We start from the raw sequence: 18,667 nt of genomic DNA, 5'->3' as shown, positions 1-18,667 counted from the left end.
CGATATTGTTTTTCAAATCTTCGGTGAATCACAGTTAAATGGACACAATATAGGCTTTGTTAGAATGGACGGTAAACCTAAAAGATCTACGAAACCGCACTGATGTTTCATGAATTGTTGATATATGACTGTACAGAAGTTTTAATTGCATGCGTCAAACAATCTTAAAACCTCTAGTTTATAGGGTATACGAAACCGAAGATTTTATTTCGTAACCGCTATTCATAGATGCATTGTCTTCTTTCCGAAAGATTACATTGTTTGCATTAGATTGTGTCTATACCTTCTCGTGCGCATGCGTCACTTTCTTTTGATGATTACAATTTACTTTCGCTAAATCCTTCTATTAAGCCCAGAGCCAAAGCTAGTTGCGAGGGAGAATCAAATATATCTCAGCTATACGTTTTTTACCATTTTACTTAAGTTGAAAAAATTGTACGTAGGAATTCTGATTGGCTTAACTGGAAAAATGTAAACAATTCTTACGCTTAGTCCAAAATAATAATAATAATAATAATATATATATATATATTTTTTTTTTGGACTAAGCGGAGCTTGACTGCAAATTAACCATTTTGTTATAACAACATTTGACACGAACTGATGTATTACAAATTTAGATCCCTGCTTGAGCAGAGCCTGCCAGAACGGAGGAACGTGCAATTCAGACCCCGATACAGGAGGTTACACGTGTGAATGCAAGCCTGGCTTCATCGGACCAGCGTGCGGTGATAAAGGTATACGAATTGAGATCTATAAAAAAATTATTTGGTGAACATTATATCAGTTGCCAAAATTTTCGAATTTGCGAAAATTGGCTATATCTTTGAACATATTGAATTAACAAAAAAAGTCGAAAAAATTGCAGAACGTCAATTTAATTTTGATATCATATGTCCAGAAGCTAAAACATTCATAGCTATTTGGTAATTTTTATCATTAGGCGGAGGGAGAAGTCCCTTTTCATCCATTAATTTTAGTCAATTGCATGCTGGTTTCGGAATTTCGAATGGACCTTTTGCATAATAGACCAACTTTTGATTTTGGCAACAAAAAGGGAATTTCCGAAAGGAGCATACTAAACTTAGTAAAATGGTCAAGTTTCGCTGCAAAATATTGTAAAGTGCTGAAATTTTGTGTCCTTTTTTACTACGCGTACGACAGAAAGCTTGTAACTAATTTGTTACACTCTTCCGGCCGTAGTAAAAAAGTATACACACTTCGCATGGCTATATTTTGCGTACTACTTTTGGCGACAAAAAGGAATACAATTAGTAAAATGGGCAAGTTTGGTTGCAAAATATCGTAAAGTGCTGGGGCCGGTTGTATCAAGCCCGTTTAGCTTAAACGGTGGATAAGTTCAAAATAGAAAGCAAACTAAACGGGCTTGATACAACTGGCCTTTGAAATTTTGTGTCCTTTTTTACTACGCGTACGACAGGAAGCTTGTAACTAATTTGTTACACTCTTCCCGTCTTCCGCGGCCGTAGTAAAAAAGTATACAAACTTCGCATGGCTATATTTGCCACACTACTTGACATTTTGCAGCCAATCTTGGCGATTATACTAATTTTGGTATGCTCTTTTTCCTTGTAGTGATTTATTTCCTCCTTGTTACCTTCGTTGTAAGTTTGTCTATAATGCAAAAGGTCCAATGAACACTTTTTATCTGCAACATGTTAAACGGAAGTAGAAGTTTTGAAATATTTGTTATATCAAGGAATTTAAAACGTCGACCATCACACAGAAGAAATGTAATCACCGAAAGATTCAGATTCCATTTTTGTCGAAATATTTACTATAACTTTTACTTAGATAAATGTTTTAACAACCCTGGCATTTGCTCTGGTCATGGTTTATGCACATCGGATCCAAGTCAAAGAGTTCTGTGTATATGCGATGATGGATATAAAGGGGAATCCTGCGAGATACATGGTATTATTATTATTATTAAGTACCGCAATTAATTTCATGAACGAAATTTAAAATGTTATTAAGCAATTTTTCTTAAGAATTTACTACAATTTAATATGTGAGGGCTCATGTTTTGATATTTACATGCATGTACAATTTTCGTTTTTTCAAATATTTCGTATCCCAATTTAGTGGGTTTTTTTTCTACCAATTATATGTGATTAGAAACGTTATAAACGTTTGGTAACTAAACATATCCGACTTCGAGTGGCGTATCCAACGATTTCTTCCGCCATGCACATTTTAGGTTACTATCATTATTCATTTCCTTAGAAATGAACTGTTTTCACAATCATCAACACCAAAATATTAGCAAAGCATAACTAATTTTCTTGGGCTGGCTTGGGCAAGATTCATTTTGCTTTTCTAATGCACCGGAAATGGATGCCTTCTCGTCAAAAGCAGTGTTTACACTAGAGCCCTATACCTGACCTAAGACCTAACTTAAGCAGTTAGTCCTGTAGCGTAAACGCATTGGGACTGACTTAAGACAGACCTAGGACCGGCGTAAGACCATGTTTCGGGGTTTTCGGGCCAAGCATTAGAGGTGGCCTGAAAACACGGTATTAGGTCAGTTTGGCAGTTTAAACACATTTTCACTGACTCAAGTGTGCTCGAAGCTAATTTCAATGACAAAAAACGTAAATTCGAGTCTTTGATGTGAACATTCACCGGTCGATATGTTGCGTGTATGCATAAGTCCCGTTAGTCAGATAACTTGTGTAAACACACCCTGTAAAGCCTGGTTAGGTACTTCTCAAGTACGAGTAAATGTCAGCCTGTTTCTTTAGTTCAAAACTGCACCAACAATCCTTGTAAACCAGGAAAATGTAGTATGGATGGCTCGAAAGTAAAATGTTCTTGTGGAGACTATTATTCAGGAGAATATTGCGAACATAAAGGTAACTTCCTAAATTCTCTTATAGTTCTAGATCACTTGCTGTGGTAATGCAGAGATTCTCGTGCACCGAAGTTTTAATTAACATAAAAGGAGCGGAGATCATAAGAGCTGTATAGAGAGCATAAGAGCTGTATAGGGATCATAAGAGCTGTATAGGGAGCATATAAGAGCTGTATAGGGAGCATAATGGCTGTATAGGAACTTCGTTTTGGCGAATGCGTCTGATTATTACCAATTCACATTGTGAGGAATGGCGAAACATCGATGACTCGTACCTAGATCAATGACTCCAAGCGTAAGCGTGACCCTGCCTGTGGTAGCAAATCCAAGATGACCGCCATTCAGCTAGGATGAAATAAACTATAAAATTAATGATTTTTTTTCGGTTCTTCCAGTTGTTTTATTTCCAAATTCCGGTCAGGTTTTGTAGGAAAGGGAAACGTATAGCGAAGATGTTTAACCTATATTTAAGTAAATTGATGATTGGGTGAATTTAGGGGAAATTATGAAATGTCGTGGAATTGACTTTTGATACATGTGTACATCATATGTGTGAAATGGTCAATTAGTCAATCCCAGGTTTTTTGCAGGATACACTGTGTAATGCATCTTATTTATTAAGTGTTTATTGAGTGGATTTTCGTCCACCTGTTACTCAGTATACTGCATATCTTTATTACATAAAAGAGTATATCTGACAATAATAACTAACTAATAACAAATGCACGCAAAGGATCTCTTTCCCACTGCGAAAGGATCTCACAAAGGATCCCACAGTTTCGAAATAGTGCGAAGGAACCACAAGAAACCTCATTAATATTCGGTATAACAATCAATACTTATTTTGGCGGCCATCTTGGATATTTGCTGCTTCACGCATTCGCTTGGTGTAAGTCAGTGATCTAGGTCTATTACATATTTGAAAAAAAATTAATGAAATTTTATTTTTGCGTTTAAATTTTATATTGCTTGAAAAATTATCATTCTATGAATAATTTTTTTATCACCACATGCACATAGTGACCTGTTCCGACAATCCTTGCGAGAATGGTGGTTTATGTAAAACTGTGGATGATTCATACAGTTGTTCTTGTCAAGCGGGATACTCTGGAGTACGATGCGAAATAATAGGTAATGTGCCTCTTGATTTGTATGACAAACGCAAGCAAAACGTAGCAATCCCAACGGCCAATGCAAATAAAAACACAATCAATAAGAATACGGGGTTGAAACACCGCTGCATACATATACTAATAATCCAAATCTCTTTTTGAGGGCAAACCCCCTGCGAAAATAACTTGCTTAATTTGGTGTGCATCGCCAAATTAGGTAGGGCTGTACAGGGTGTCTCAAAAAACCGAAAACTATTGAATTTACTAATTGGTAAAATTTGAATGCCGTGTTCACGAATTTTAGCCCGTGGGTATTAAATGCAACTTATAAAATGCTAAATACGAACAATTGGAAATTGTGAATATGATTAAATTTAAATTAGCCTTGTTACTGCTTCGAAAGAAAATGGTACAGCTGACCGCGGAACAATAAGTGTTCATTGTGATATCATCCCAACAGACTGCTTAGGCATTCAAACTCTAACAATTACATTGTTATGGGTGATTTGAATAGTTTTCTTTTTTTTGAGACACCCTATATTGTCCAAATAAAAGAATTCCAGACGAAGTACGGTTGACCACATCGAAGTTATGAAAAGTAGCCTTTATATATGCAATAAGTACAACCTTGTCTGAAAGTAAAAAGTTACGTAACAAGGTAACTACTGAATAGTCATGTATGTTTAGTATAAACACTACATGCACTTTTATTTTTTATCTTAGAGTTTCCATGCGGTAAAGATATTAACACCGACTTTATTGGTAAGACGAAAAAAAAACAATTATAGCAAATTAAACAAATCTGTAAATGATACATTTCATGGGACTTTTTAACTAATGTCGTCTAATTTCCTATCTTATATAACTGCATGTAACCGACAAGGATCTGTTCTTAAACTGTTTAGCGAAAGAGTGCAATCAATATCATCAATTCTATTCTCTGGACGAAAATAAAAAGGAAAAATGCTATTGCCGACCTGGATATACTGGGGAAAATTGTGAAGATACCGGTATAAATAATCAAATCGTAGATGATTCATGCACAGAAGATCGGTAGTGTTTAACATATGCGGTATAAATAGTTATAAATTTAACGCGCGCAGACAATGACCTTGCATGCATCAATTTCATCCTATATATGGAATGTAAAAAAGTGAGCGTATTGCGAGAAAAATTGCAAACCATATATATGTGCTATGAAAACTGTAAGAAAGTTAACATGAGTGTAAACTGAAAACATGCGGTTTAATGTGTGTTTTGCTGTGATACCCACCCTATAAATAGTTTTTCTGGAAAACTTTTTGTCGACCGCTTCTAAAGATGTTAAAACTAACATTTTTTAATTTTCTTAACATCGATCTGCATTTCTCATTTTTCAAATATTTGTTGTAGTTGCGAATTGTGAAGGCGTCACGTGCATGAATGGCGGAAGCTGCGTCAAGAGGGAAAAAGAAAAAGTAGCGTGTAGTTGTGTAGATGGCTTTACGGGATTAAATTGCGAATACGAAGGTAATTGCGAATTTTTCTCTGTTTTAAAATTTTGGAAGAGTTTTGGAAGAATTTTAGGCTATTGTGAAAGGAAATTCATGTGTGTTAAAAGATTGGTGTGTTATAAGCGCACATCAATCATGCAATCAAAGCCACTTGAACGACGTGTTTCTGCCAATCTGGTGGACCAGGAGCTCATTGTAGTTACTCTATTTTTTTAAATGTTGTCTAATTGCTTATTGCCCATGAAACTAGGCAACTAAACATCCCCAGGGTAGGTCAAAATAAATTACCACAGCTCTAACTTGCAATCGTATTGCTGGATTTTTATGTAAAAGTATTCTTTAGAAATAAGTACCCAATAGGGTTGTTTTTAAGGTATTTTGAGTTGCTTTGGTATTTATTGACTCTCAAATTTATGATTTTCCATAATCATGAAAAAAATACTGATTATAATATCTTACGACTTGAATAGCCGAAACAAATCGTCAGACTGGCGCTATAAAATATGGTAATTACGCGAGGAAGATGTCCTCCGTTTAAAGCTTGTATTTTACGGTGACTAATAGCTACTTGTATTTGTGAAGAAATTGCAAAAGTATTTCACTCTTCTTTTTTTATAAGAGAACAAAATTGTTCAACCTCCCGAAAAGAGTTTTTTCTGCCCAGTTGTGCAATCAATTAATGAGAGGGGTAAGCCTAACTATTTTAAATTTTATTGGTCATTTTGAAATATAAATATAATTAATACGTGTCCAATGTACAGAATCTTCTTGACAGGAATTAGCTACTATAGCTGGGTGACATTATAGGGCATATCACATAAAATGTCTAAAATGTATAAGTAATTTGCTAATGATCTTTTTATATTTACGTGTAGCTGGTTGCAAGAAATGTATAGCAAATACTGGTGAGGACTTTTGCATTGATAACGATAAGGATAAAATGGCTGTCGTAGATCACCTCAAATACTTTTACCTCTCGGGTCATTCACAAAGACGTGACGCTCTTTTGGTCTATTTGTGACCCTTCGGTAGCTCTTATGTTTAACGATTTTCAATATTTTTCCATATATTGCCTCATAATTTATGTAACGCTAAACGACCCACTCCTTTCTTCCACCGGTCTAATATTTCACCAACTTTTTAATCAGCAGAATCTCACCTTCCCTCACGTGACGTCACTAGTGATATCCATCTAATAGCCTCCCTCTGATAACCCTTCCCTCGAAAACACCACCCAGCCCCTCAGGGCGCCATTATATTGTGATCGGTCCCTTTGTTTTGATTTCACCACAAATGCACCGATAAATGCCATTTGGATTTCATGCATTGGTATAATTTTTTTCACTTTTTTTTCTGGGTATTTAGCAAATTGCATCGGTTGTTGTAAAAAGAAAGGTTGGTAAAGAAATTAATATTTTTGTATCCGCACAACGCGCAATCGCACGTGTTAATGTCGCGCATAAGGCGTGCGCAAGTTCGTAAATATCACTCGACCATTCAATTGTAATCATCGTTGCCGACCAACTTGCCCAACCTGCATTCTAAAGCTCCTAATCCGTCTTCTAATAGACTATTTCCTGGAAACAAATAACTAGAGTGAACCTGTCCCTTTATTTACTTGCATTTCTCACAAGCTAATAGATATTTCCTTATTTTTCTACAGCTTCAATGTGTGAAGCAAATTGTGATCGACTGGGTAAAGTTAATGAATCAATATTTTTAATTGACTCTCTTTTTCACTTCATTTAAAGCGATTTGCCATTCATTGGAGTATTATATACGTGTCATTAAATGCTGCCTTTAGAAAACACAACGAACTCAAAGACGTATTTTGTTATTTTTCTCCCTAGATCAATTTTGTAAAAGTTGCAAGCCAGGAACATGTAAGCAATAATCATCGATGTATCGATGATCATCTTCACTGGATAATTAAAAATAAATCAATAATGTTAAACGCTAACATATGAATACCCAGCATATTTTTTGGTTTACCTTACAATCAGAAATGTTAAATTGTTTGTGTAGAAAAAATATTTTTACGAACATAGATAAATGCACGTTCTTCATCGTGGCGTTTTAAATAATAATTTTAGGCCAATTTTTCCGGTCTTTTCGAAATTTTAGGTACGGCATTTCCTTTAAAATTACTGTTTTTCCTCATCTGTCCCTTTGACAAAATCAACTATTCCCTGCCAGTTTGAAAAATCCGCTTAGGTTATTATCGCTTTATAATCCGAGGTTGCTGGTCGACCAATCATTATTCTTAATGATCACATAATTCTTAATAGTAAGTTTATTAGATATGTCTCTCTTTTTTTTAGCGAACTTTAACCAATGCAAAAGCATTGTGGACAAGTGTACAGGTTAGTTTAAAATAAGTTCCACAATGACAATTAAATACTTCGAGTTGCGCTATGATTCTGTCTTTGTATAACCGTAAAAATTGGCCCGTCAGAAACATGATAAGGTAGGAAACTAAATCAAATGGGAGCTAATAACTTTCTACGTCACTTTTTCTGCATGACACGTTTTTCAGATTCATTTCCTGTCAGCTTGGATATTTTTGCTGCATATAAAAATAGTCTCTCTGCTAATAACAAGAAACATCTGTATAATATGAAGTATTTTCACCGCAACAATGCATCTTTAGGTTTCCTATGTTGGTAGTCATTGCTCAGCGCTTCAGCAGTAATTCATCTAGCTATGCAAATGTTATTATGATGTTGAATCATACCGGGTTTTTTATAGAAAAAAAATTGAAAAGTTGTAAAGAAGCTTGTGGAAAAGAAGGTAAAATTACCAGCCTTTACTCGTTTAGATTTCGCGCATGTGCATGAGTAACAAAACCGTCCAACATCGATCGTCCACGACATTTGGACAATTTAATTTGGACAACTTAATTTGGATTCCGCTTTGTTCTGTCACAATGCCCGCTGAAAAGGACTGGGATTGTTGTGGAATAACAATGCATTCCTCAGTTGAATCAACTTTCAAATGACTCTTAAACTATTTATATATGATTTTATCGGCTGCGATTTCCGTATAAGAAAATATTTCCCGAGGTCCCAAATCAGCACAAGGCCCAAAGAGGTGTATTTATTGTTTTTTTCCCAAAGGCGGCGTAATTCGTTCTTATTATAATTGTTTAGTCGGACTCGGCAGTATACATGGAAAAAAATAGACAATGAAAACCGGACAGCCAATCAAATTGCAGGAAATTCTAGGATTCCCCCCGCTGCTGATTTCAAAATTTGTAGCTAAAAAAAATATTTCGGTGGCAGAGTTACATGTAGCAAAATATAGTTGGAAAATTTCGTCTAGTTTCATGAAGAATAATAAAAGATATTTAAAAATTATTTAATGAGGTTGAACATGATAATTTTTTATGAAGAATTATCAATATTAATCGAACCAGGGCAGCGTCTTCAAACGACTTAAGTAGAATTATCCGAAACCGAAGGTCGATAACCACAAACTGAGGCTTGATAATTCTTCATATCATGTCGAAACCGAATTCAATAATTGTTTTATTATTTATTAAGACGTTGATATCTTCGCCATTGATGTGACGTCAAACGTGGGATACGACATTTATCACACGTTGACGTACGTAATAGCATACATGTAAAAACTTGTATCGCACGTTATGACGTCACACGTTGGACATGACGGTTTCACTTATGGCTATTAGCCAATCAGTGCCTGAGGATTCTTTTAAATAAATTATAAAATCAATTATACTGCAAAATTTATGAATTTCTATTTTGATAACCCTCCTGAGCGTTGATTGGTTAAAATAAGAGCACGAGATGACGCCTATTGCTATGTTACAACTTTGAAATGTTTTGAAATAATTCTTCCTGCCTGTATTTTTTTAAATTTTATTTTCAGAATCCTATATGTTATCTTTCTTTCTTTAGATTGCATCAAGGAATGTGACAGAATAAATGCGGAGATGCCGGGTAAATAAATACTTGTTGGAGCCGAGCCGATAAATGATTACTGCACCGTCAAAAATGTTTTCGGCTTTGACAACAAACATTTTGATTTGCTGCTCATCTTACTAAGGAAAAATTTCGTTTTAAACCAATCAGCCATTTGTTTACATTTTTCCGGCTGAACCAATCAGAATGTCTAAAATGTCTTATGTAAAACGATAAATAATGTAGGCTCCCTACCTTTTTACCGGAGGTAGTCAATATTTATTGATTCTGATTGGGTAACTGAAAATTGGTGCAGCCTGAAAATGTAAACAAACTCCCAGGCGAGAGATTGGGTAGTCAATGATCGATATCTGATCTCGCTTGGTAGGGCTGGCTCTTCTCTCATGTTAATGAAATTGTTCTTTAGTATGGATTTATAGTGGCCTAGATTTTTTTGCAACAAACTGGCCAGATGAGGGGGCGTAATCCAGTACAGCATGTTTATTGCTTAAAAATAGGTAAAAATTTTTATTTTTAGATGATGGCAGTGTATGCCCCAGTGTGTATAATTGCCCAACACGTAAGTATTAAAGAAACCCCTAATACTAAATATTTTTTAAAAAAAGAAAAATATATTCTTCAAAACACCAAACTCTTCGCAAGCTGCCATTTTTTATACTGAATTTCTAGCCATGCTAGGTGACCTACCCTATAGAGCTCGCACATAACACGATTGTATTCGGTTAAAGACCAAATCCAGTGCTAAAGGAGTCATTCTCATTTCATTTTTATTATTCTTATTTAATACAGATCCCAAAGAATTTGAGACCACAAGTAGTGGTATGAATAGAATGTTAAGAGTAATATTATTATAAGTATAATAACCTTTGGAATTCAAGCAATTTCATTGAGTCGTGATCTATAAGAGGACAAAAGTATGGAATGACGTTAACGAATGTTAACGAATTGATCAGTGATCACTTGGTAATTTTGTCAGGCAATCACATTTCAACACATGACTTAAGCTAGCCTCTTAATTTGCCTGTTTAATTTGGAATTTTCTTCAATTTTGTTATAAAAAAAACCACGGCTCTTGGCCACTTTTTACGTCATACCGTGTACCTATAACTGAACAAATATCGATAAAATTAATGTTATTTATTTCTTTAATATACATCCATCCATCGATTTTTTTATATTCGTTTGTCACATTTTTCAATTTTTAGTTTCGACAAAGTTTCGATGAGTATATAAAATGAATTGCTAGCTACGATAAAATTAATAAGGCACTTTTGTGAAAAATATGGTGCAATGCTAGTTTTGACTTTCCGGCAATCTTTGTTTTATACTTCTTGCCGAATACTCAGAGCGATGATGCAATTTCCAAACATCGTGTCTGTGAAATATGAGTTTGTCTTAATTTATTTTACTTCATTAATAGATGGAATCGTGACAGGATATCAATGTAGGGCACGCAAGTACCCAAATGGGAGGATAGAATGTGTTTACAACAGAGTACAAGCAGAGAAAGACGGTCAGTGAAAAAGAGCAAATATACCATACATGTAGGACTGTAACTAGAAGCTTAATTGGTGGGTGCATGTTCACATAATGCCCGACTGAATGATTTATTTTGTTCCTATGGTATGTAAACGTCGAATATATGTATATGCACCCTCTCCCCCCCCAATTAAGCAGCCTAGCTACGGCGCTGCCGTTGCATACATACTCAAGCTTAATCGACCACCAGTAGCGTAACCAGCCTGACGACCTATCCTGCTATTCTAATATTTTAGTGTTCATTCACTGTGGAACAATGTGTTTCTAAAAACATAAATAAGTATAATAACTCGAAATTTATAGATAGCGGGACATAATCGTCCGACTGGCTCCACCACTAGGGTAGTAAGCTTTGCATTATAACTAAATAGCTAAGCAGCATCTATTAGCCATGTCAGAGTGCACAACTACATGCACGAAAGTGAAGAAGCATGATGGTACAATCTGCAGACATAGCTACATGTTTCGGCGTGCAACGCCTAAAACTAAAGTGGAAACTTTTGATTGGGCTACGCAATATGCATATGTTTCGTGTTTTTATTACTTAAAACGCACATGGGTAAATAAATGCATATACATATTAATTTTTGAAAGACTACAATGCTTGGATGTATTATTTTAGTGACCTGCATATCTAGAGTTTTACTCTTTTATCTCCGCAAGCAAAGGTTAAATGTCTTTTTTAAATTTTTCTTTAGATTACCATTCCTATATAATGTTTCCAAGAATCCACTTTGCAGGAAAGGTTCAAATTGATTCGGCGACTTTAAATAATGTTTTCGACAACTTTAATACAAAAACGTTCTCCTCTATCAACGAAAAGATTAGCCAAGAGAATTGGAATCCTTACGGATCTAGTGATTTCCGTCTTGTGGACGTTAAGGTTATGAGAGTTTGTCATAAAGACGATCTATGTATGTACCTACCTCATAATGATCAATTGATTGGGACTGCTGTGACTGGTAAGGGTAGAATAATTACTTACAACAATCACTTTATATGTCTATACAGAATTTATATTGGATATTACATATTGGATAATTTTTGTATGTGCACTATGGGCGAGATTCATATTGTTGGTAGGGAGCCTAAATTTTACTACGGCTAGAGATATTCGGGTTTTTTAAAAGGCGGTATGCATGTTGCATTAAATTCCCTAACCCTATTAATTAAATTCCATGAATTCAAAATTAATTGGTTTCAAATGTTCCATTTTTTCCTTTTCAGACCAAGCGAACGGAAAAGTTTCGTCAAAAATCGTCGATCTCGACGTAGAAGTGCAAGGAAGAGTTTCAGAGATATACGGAATGTCAATGGATGTGGGAGGATATTTCAAAGGCGACATGCAACGTGCTTCGTTCCAATCGTTATGGTACAAAATGATAGACGAGCGTGATGATGATTTTGGCGAAGGATCGAGATTCCAAAGTGTTCTAACTAATGTCCAATTTACCTCCAAAACCCCCGAATCAAAAATTATCCAACATTTTGAAGAAAAAATTGGACCAAATAGACAATTGTCTATATGCTTTAATATCGATTTGATGGGAGAGCATCCTGCTTCGAATTATAGCTACGCTAGAATCGTTGGATCAATCGGTTTGGCCGGAGAAAAGGCGCCACATTTTTTTAATCATGGGCGACTGTTACGCCGTTTGTCTGCAACTCGAGAACTTAGCTACGCTCCGCTCACTGTTAGCGAGGATGAGTCAGTGGTATATATCGACTTGGGAAACACACTCGCCATTAGCAGAAATGGACACATCTTGAAGTCAGTAGGGGACTTGGCTCTGGGTGTTTTCGCAGGAAGCGACGGAACAGGCGTTGACACACCAAATTGCTTAGACAAAATAACGTGGATATCAAGAGTTTATTACAAGGAATATGGTGGATATCTTTACACTTCTGGGATAAATGTAGTCGATATTCCAAAACCACTGAAAAAGAAGCTTGATAAACAGTTTGTGTTAGCAAAGGTGAGTATACATGTAGGGAAGTCGCTAGAAGCTTAATTTTGGGCTGTCGCATATTCACATACTCGTCATATGCCCGACTGATTTCGTTTGTAATCTATCATTTCTCCTATTGTACGAACATGCATGAATATAGGAATATACAAACGCCCTCCCCTCCCAAATTAGGATTCTAGCGACAGCCCTGTGAAAAGTACTATATAAAATGCTGTGCGAAGCTAGATATTTGAAAATGGCTGTCCTCCATAAGGAGATTTTAAAATTGCTATGAGGGAATATAAGAAATAAAAAAATTTGTTGAATGCAGGTAAAAAAATAAAATGTTAATCTTCATCTTTTCCAACAGCTCATATTATGACTTTCGCACAAAATTAGAATAGCAAGTTATAGAGGCTGTGAAATCTTTCAAAATGTTCCAAATTGAATTTTTCTAAATTTTCAGAAAACATGCTTAAGCTTTTTAAAACGCAAGCAAAATATTTTTCAATACGCCTCTCTCTTTGATTTTATCAGGTTTACTTTCCGCATTTTTCAGTTTTACGCAATCTACGGGGTGAAATTTGTTCTCGGAGCTGCTTTAATTATAGTGAATTTGAGACGGATTTCATACTTTTTCAGCTTTTATGCGATATTTGTTTTGCCTGCCCCATCAAAGTTGAATATATTAGTGGAGAAATAAAAATTGTAAAGTTAGTGGGTTCAAAACCTCTCATTACAATCAATTTGCATGTGCTGTTTCATTCAAACGCCAGATCGTTAATTTCAACCTTGTTACATTTTAATGTTTATACGTAACTTAATTATATGCTTAATGCGATTTGCGTAGGGATGCATGAATTTGAAAATTTTAGATCTAACTTTAGATCGTTGGTTAAAGGTTAATACTTACATTCTTCCCATACGTTTAACATTATAAATACAATAAGCACGCTATTCTCTAATACGACGCACTTCATTTATTTTTTTTTAATTTATAAATTTGCCATATGGTAAACAGTTACAATGAACTACACATAAAATTAATACACAATGGCTGGAATCAACACACATATTAAGTTAAGTCTCTAGGAACTGGGCTCCACAACTTACTTACAAATAGACAGACACAAATATACACATATGAGCAACTTAACAAACTTAGAGGACTAAATCGATACATGAAGAATCAATATTAAGAAGAATTTGAACATCGCAGTAAATTGATTTAAATCATAGCCGATGTCAGGATTCGTAACTGTTAAATTGAATAGTTAATAATTTAGTTCGATCGAGAAGAAACACGGGTTATGTACTGAGAAAGGGCCATAAATTGTTGGAAAATGTTAACAGCAGGGTCTTGTTGAAATGTTCCGTCGTGGACGAGCTGTGTGACATTTCACACTTCTTTAGCTTGTTTTAGTTTAGGCAAGAATAAGATTTCCAGTATTAAGTATAATCTCGTGGCCGCACTGTCTTCACTCCAGAATGACAAATTGAGACCGAAATGTTACGAGAAGCCGCGTGTTTTCACTGTTTTACCCAAATGTTGACCAGTCGATCGAACGAGGAATTTTGACATTGTTAAAATTTTGAACACGGATCTACATGATTATTATGCAGAAAAATTTACCAGGCCAAAATTTTTTTGTTCATGACGAATATGACATAAAGCTGTCGCTATGAGGGACGCCGGAACTACATACGGGGCAGTTGCCTCCCTGAGCCTTTCGCCTACTTGTGCGAGCGAAGGCAGTCTTGTGCTCTTTACTACCATATTATATTATATTGCCGCCATCCATTCACTATTTTTCATGCATTGAAGCTGCATGATCAGTTTATTGGAAAGACATTCGAATTCTCTTGTAGATTTGTAATTTCTTTGCTCAAATGAAAGCATGCTATTGACGTTGTTCCTTGCGTTAAGGAATGTGCCTCTTTTCATAAAGTTCTGTCCCCACCGCCCAAGACTGCCTCTCGCGCCTCTTGTTATTATAATTATTTTACCTAAACCAAATGTTTTGAAGACCAAAAAGGCTTGGAAACCTTTAAGACGTCCTATAAAGTAAATCTTATCATTTTAAATCAGCAGTACCATATAGAAGTAGCTTAATCGCCTTCTTCTTTTTAGATTGATGAAAAAGGAGCCTGCACGACAATTTTCCTTGCAGAAAACAAAGAAGGAATTAATGTTCGTTCAAAGAGCCATTTCGTGTTTCGGGCGCAATATAATGAAGTAATATATGGCAGTCTATTTTTCACCCGATTTGGTAAGACTCCAACAATGGAAAGGGAAAATAATGCAATTAATTTAAAGCTGGAGAAAGCTGATTCAATCATCAGAGACCATCCGGAAGGCCCCGACCAGCCATTTGGGCTATTCCAAGATGCCAATGATCCTGGCATCTACAACTACTATTTCTACGCGATGAATAATCCAAATAACATACGAAAGATTATTGATGGACAAATTTATGCATTACAGTATACATACAATGGCTACCCATTAAATCCTGATAGAGACGAAGCAATGAATACAGCGATTTGCATTCACGTCTACGACGAATTTGACCCACCCGATCGGCCAACATGGCTGACAGATATTTATCCTATCTTTCATCTGTATGACAACCTCTTTCCTGTAATGCGAAGCTTCATTAACCTGGCTGATTACGACAGCGTAGTCGAGAAAAAATGCCACGTGATCACAGCTATGTCATTAAACTTTCACGATCCACAGTTCATGCCTGTCACACGTGACCTTTCTCCCCCGAAAACGGAAATGATTTTAAAGTGGCTAGATGACGACAAGCCCGAGCTTGGTCAATCGCATCAAACGCATTTGAAGAAACAGCGTTTAATCGACATGCTTCAAACCGCATTACAACTGGAACATTCCACAATACCAATTTACCTTAACGGTTATCTTTCGATAAAACCATTCCAGAATCAGGAGGTCAAGACGATGTTGCATCAGATTATTGTAGACGAAATGTTTCATTTCGCTCAAGTCGCTAACATCATTAACGGACTTGGTGGACGTCCTTATATTCTTGGCGATACTTTCATTCCTGCTTTTCCCACTCACCTTCCAGGGGGGTGTCGTCCAGATATGATAGCGAGTATAGACAAAATTTCAATGGAACAAGTTCGTGATGTCTACATGGAAATTGAGGAACCGTCATACGTTGAAAAGGAAAACGAGTTGGTTGCTCTTATTAACAAAATTTCCAAAGGTAAATATTTATCCAGTAAATTTACCCAGTACAGATCAGAGATCAAAATAATTGAAACGAGATCCTAATTCAAGAATATAAGTTTTCTCAACGTTACTCCCAACAACGAGCAATAATAAACGGGGAAATTCTGTTAGTCCAGCTGTTAACGACCAAAAAAATGCTGAATTGTTCACTTTGATGATAAAAGCATGAAACTTTGCCACATTACTAACATCCCTAGTACTAACATTTTTGGATATGGAGTCAGCCCAAATTCACTTATGCTGACGAGTAATGCGCATGTCATAGAAAACCCAACATGGAAACGAGGCTGCTTTAATAACCCTAGTTTGAACCGTTTCTTTAAAGATTTTTTTTCGTAAATTTTTCTCATATTAATACATCAGCCTGTTCTTCACTCTGACTGAATATAAAGTATTGTCACGTGACCTATTTCCTGGAAATTAAAGAAATACACGTAGTGCATGCCCGGGATATCTGTATCAAGCTTGAAAAGGCGTAGTTTTAATTTTTTGCTTTAAATATTTTAAGAGCATTCCGAAGTAAAAATATAAGACAATGGGAAAAATAACTACGAGTTACTATATTGCTTAACACTGCGCATGCGCTGAAATGTTCCAAATGGAAAAGAGGCAAATCGGTAAAAAGAAGCAAATTTGTCACATGAAAATAATACAACATACTTATACGTAACAATTTTTTCTTACGGTCTCTCGTCAGCAATCCGTTCATGTCCGATTGACTTTAATGCCAATTACAACAACTGATACCTACGTTTGATATCCAAGTTTGATATCCACTGTACAATATTCAAGATATGGCTAAAAGAGCAGCCAAAAAACCATTCATAAAACTCGGTAATATGAATGCTCAAAACTTTAGCTCTTTTTCTCACCATAATAGTTCTCATAGAAAATAGAAGTGTGCTTTTGGCTCGCCTTTTAGCCATTCCAAGACGATATTTGCTCTCAATTTCTATTTACAATTGCCGCCACAATTACACAAACCTGTGCATGTCAAATTGGCTTTCACGCACTTGCAACGTCCTCTACATGCGGTTTTACAACCGCATCGAATAAGTTCGTAGCACGTATCCTTCGCTTGTGGAAGTGTCGTCCAGTATGGCACCCAGGAACTGCCGTCACGCTGCCACCCCCAGTCAGCAGGAGATGGTAATACTGGACTCTTCACAAGAGTCTGAGACCATACGTATCCACCTTGAAATACTGCTCTCCTTGCGTGTTGTAAGAGCGCTGCTCGTGTGGGTGGAATACTATCCAGACTTCTTGACTTCTTTGAGAATAACTCTTGTCTCACTTCGTTTACACTTTTAAGACTGCTTGTTCGATCGTAGAGCAGAACCACAAACATCTCTATTGTTGCCATGCACTCTTCGTTTATGTCTTCAGGTGATGCTGCCAGCACTTCGAGTATTGGTGTCAGTTCGGGAAAAACGTTCCATACATTCCACGCGGTCTTCTTTCCTCGTCCACAAAAAAATTATACTGTGTCGCATCCAGTTATGGAGTGAAACATCGGTAGTGCTGACGCTTTCTCTCGACCTAGCGACGCGGCTATGGAATGTGCAGGAATGTAGCGTAGATGCTTTCCGATGCCGTACGCGATCCACAGCTCATCAATGGAAATACTGCTAGCTACTGAAATTGCTAACACAACTACATCGGTATCATTGCTTCTGATCTGTATTCTACGATGGCCGCACAAGGTAGCATCCAAGGCATGTACCATTAAGCGAGTGTCTGCCTCTTCGTGGGAGCAGGGTTCAAGCGTATTCATTTCGACTCGGTTGGCAGAAGACAGGACATGTTCGCCATGTGTGGTGTAGATCTCCTTGCCATCAGGGATCGTCAGTGAAACCACCTAAAATGGTTAATATGATGATGATTTTGAAATATTGCTCAATTAATTATTCTGTACTGTGTTATAGCTCCCATATGTTTTACTCGTATTAGTTAACCCTCTAGCATCCATTTGACGAATAACATCATCTGGTGTTAGCCAGAGTAAAATAGTAAAGTTTTAGCACAGGCTTTACAGGATTAAACATTCATTTCTGCATAACATGTAGCACTATATTTAAATATATTACCATTACTATTATCATTACCATGTTAGCAAGAAGCTTGAAAAGTTCATCTTTGTTGTCATCAACACGCATAAATCCTTTCCAGTCTGAGGGGATTCGCGTTCCAGGAAGAACTTTCCGCCGTTGTCCACTGCCTCTCTTTTCCCGAACAGATCTCTTCAATGTGTCTTCTCGATACACATCCCACACTAGATCGACTCTATTCACTGCATCAAGTTGTCTCATGATATAAGGGGCGAACACAGTGTTGAAGTACTCCTCAAATGTTTGTGCCATTCGTGGTTTTAACATCTGGACAATGACGGCTCCGTCAACAATGATTGCATCCACTGCTGGTTGTTCCACGGTCTGTGTTGTGGTGTCGTGTAAGCACTTCACCAGATCTGCCTTCTGCCCCCCTCTGAGATTG

The 18,667-nt window shown here is 36.4% G+C and overlaps 1 protein-coding gene across 1 annotated transcript in view; it reads left to right on the top strand.

Moving 5' to 3' along the window:
- LOC114515704 overlaps window positions 1-18,667 on the top strand; it is a 79,528-nt gene that overhangs the window by 49,865 nt on the left and 10,996 nt on the right. The window contains exons 5-25 of the mRNA XM_028535003.1: window positions 621-737; window positions 1,816-1,935; window positions 2,766-2,876; window positions 3,896-4,006; window positions 4,711-4,749; window positions 4,893-4,997; window positions 5,380-5,496; window positions 6,100-6,168; window positions 6,356-6,385; window positions 6,846-6,875; window positions 7,144-7,176; window positions 7,331-7,363; window positions 7,802-7,843; window positions 8,229-8,270; window positions 9,401-9,442; window positions 9,942-9,983; window positions 10,214-10,243; window positions 10,845-10,937; window positions 11,662-11,925; window positions 12,191-12,939; window positions 15,044-16,148. Coding sequence (XP_028390804.1) covers window positions 621-737; window positions 1,816-1,935; window positions 2,766-2,876; window positions 3,896-4,006; window positions 4,711-4,749; window positions 4,893-4,997; window positions 5,380-5,496; window positions 6,100-6,168; window positions 6,356-6,385; window positions 6,846-6,875; window positions 7,144-7,176; window positions 7,331-7,363; window positions 7,802-7,843; window positions 8,229-8,270; window positions 9,401-9,442; window positions 9,942-9,983; window positions 10,214-10,243; window positions 10,845-10,937; window positions 11,662-11,925; window positions 12,191-12,939; window positions 15,044-16,148 — 3,324 coding nt within the window. The remainder of the gene's footprint in view (window positions 1-620; window positions 738-1,815; window positions 1,936-2,765; window positions 2,877-3,895; window positions 4,007-4,710; window positions 4,750-4,892; window positions 4,998-5,379; window positions 5,497-6,099; window positions 6,169-6,355; window positions 6,386-6,845; window positions 6,876-7,143; window positions 7,177-7,330; window positions 7,364-7,801; window positions 7,844-8,228; window positions 8,271-9,400; window positions 9,443-9,941; window positions 9,984-10,213; window positions 10,244-10,844; window positions 10,938-11,661; window positions 11,926-12,190; window positions 12,940-15,043; window positions 16,149-18,667) is intronic.

The sequence above is a fragment of the Dendronephthya gigantea genome, unplaced genomic scaffold (assembly GCF_004324835.1).
Source record: "Dendronephthya gigantea isolate DGI-Jeju-01 unplaced genomic scaffold, DenGig_1.0 000004F, whole genome shotgun sequence".
Lineage (NCBI taxonomy): Eukaryota > Metazoa > Cnidaria > Anthozoa > Malacalcyonacea > Nephtheidae > Dendronephthya > Dendronephthya gigantea.
This window is presented reverse-complemented; position numbering and strand designations above follow the sequence as displayed.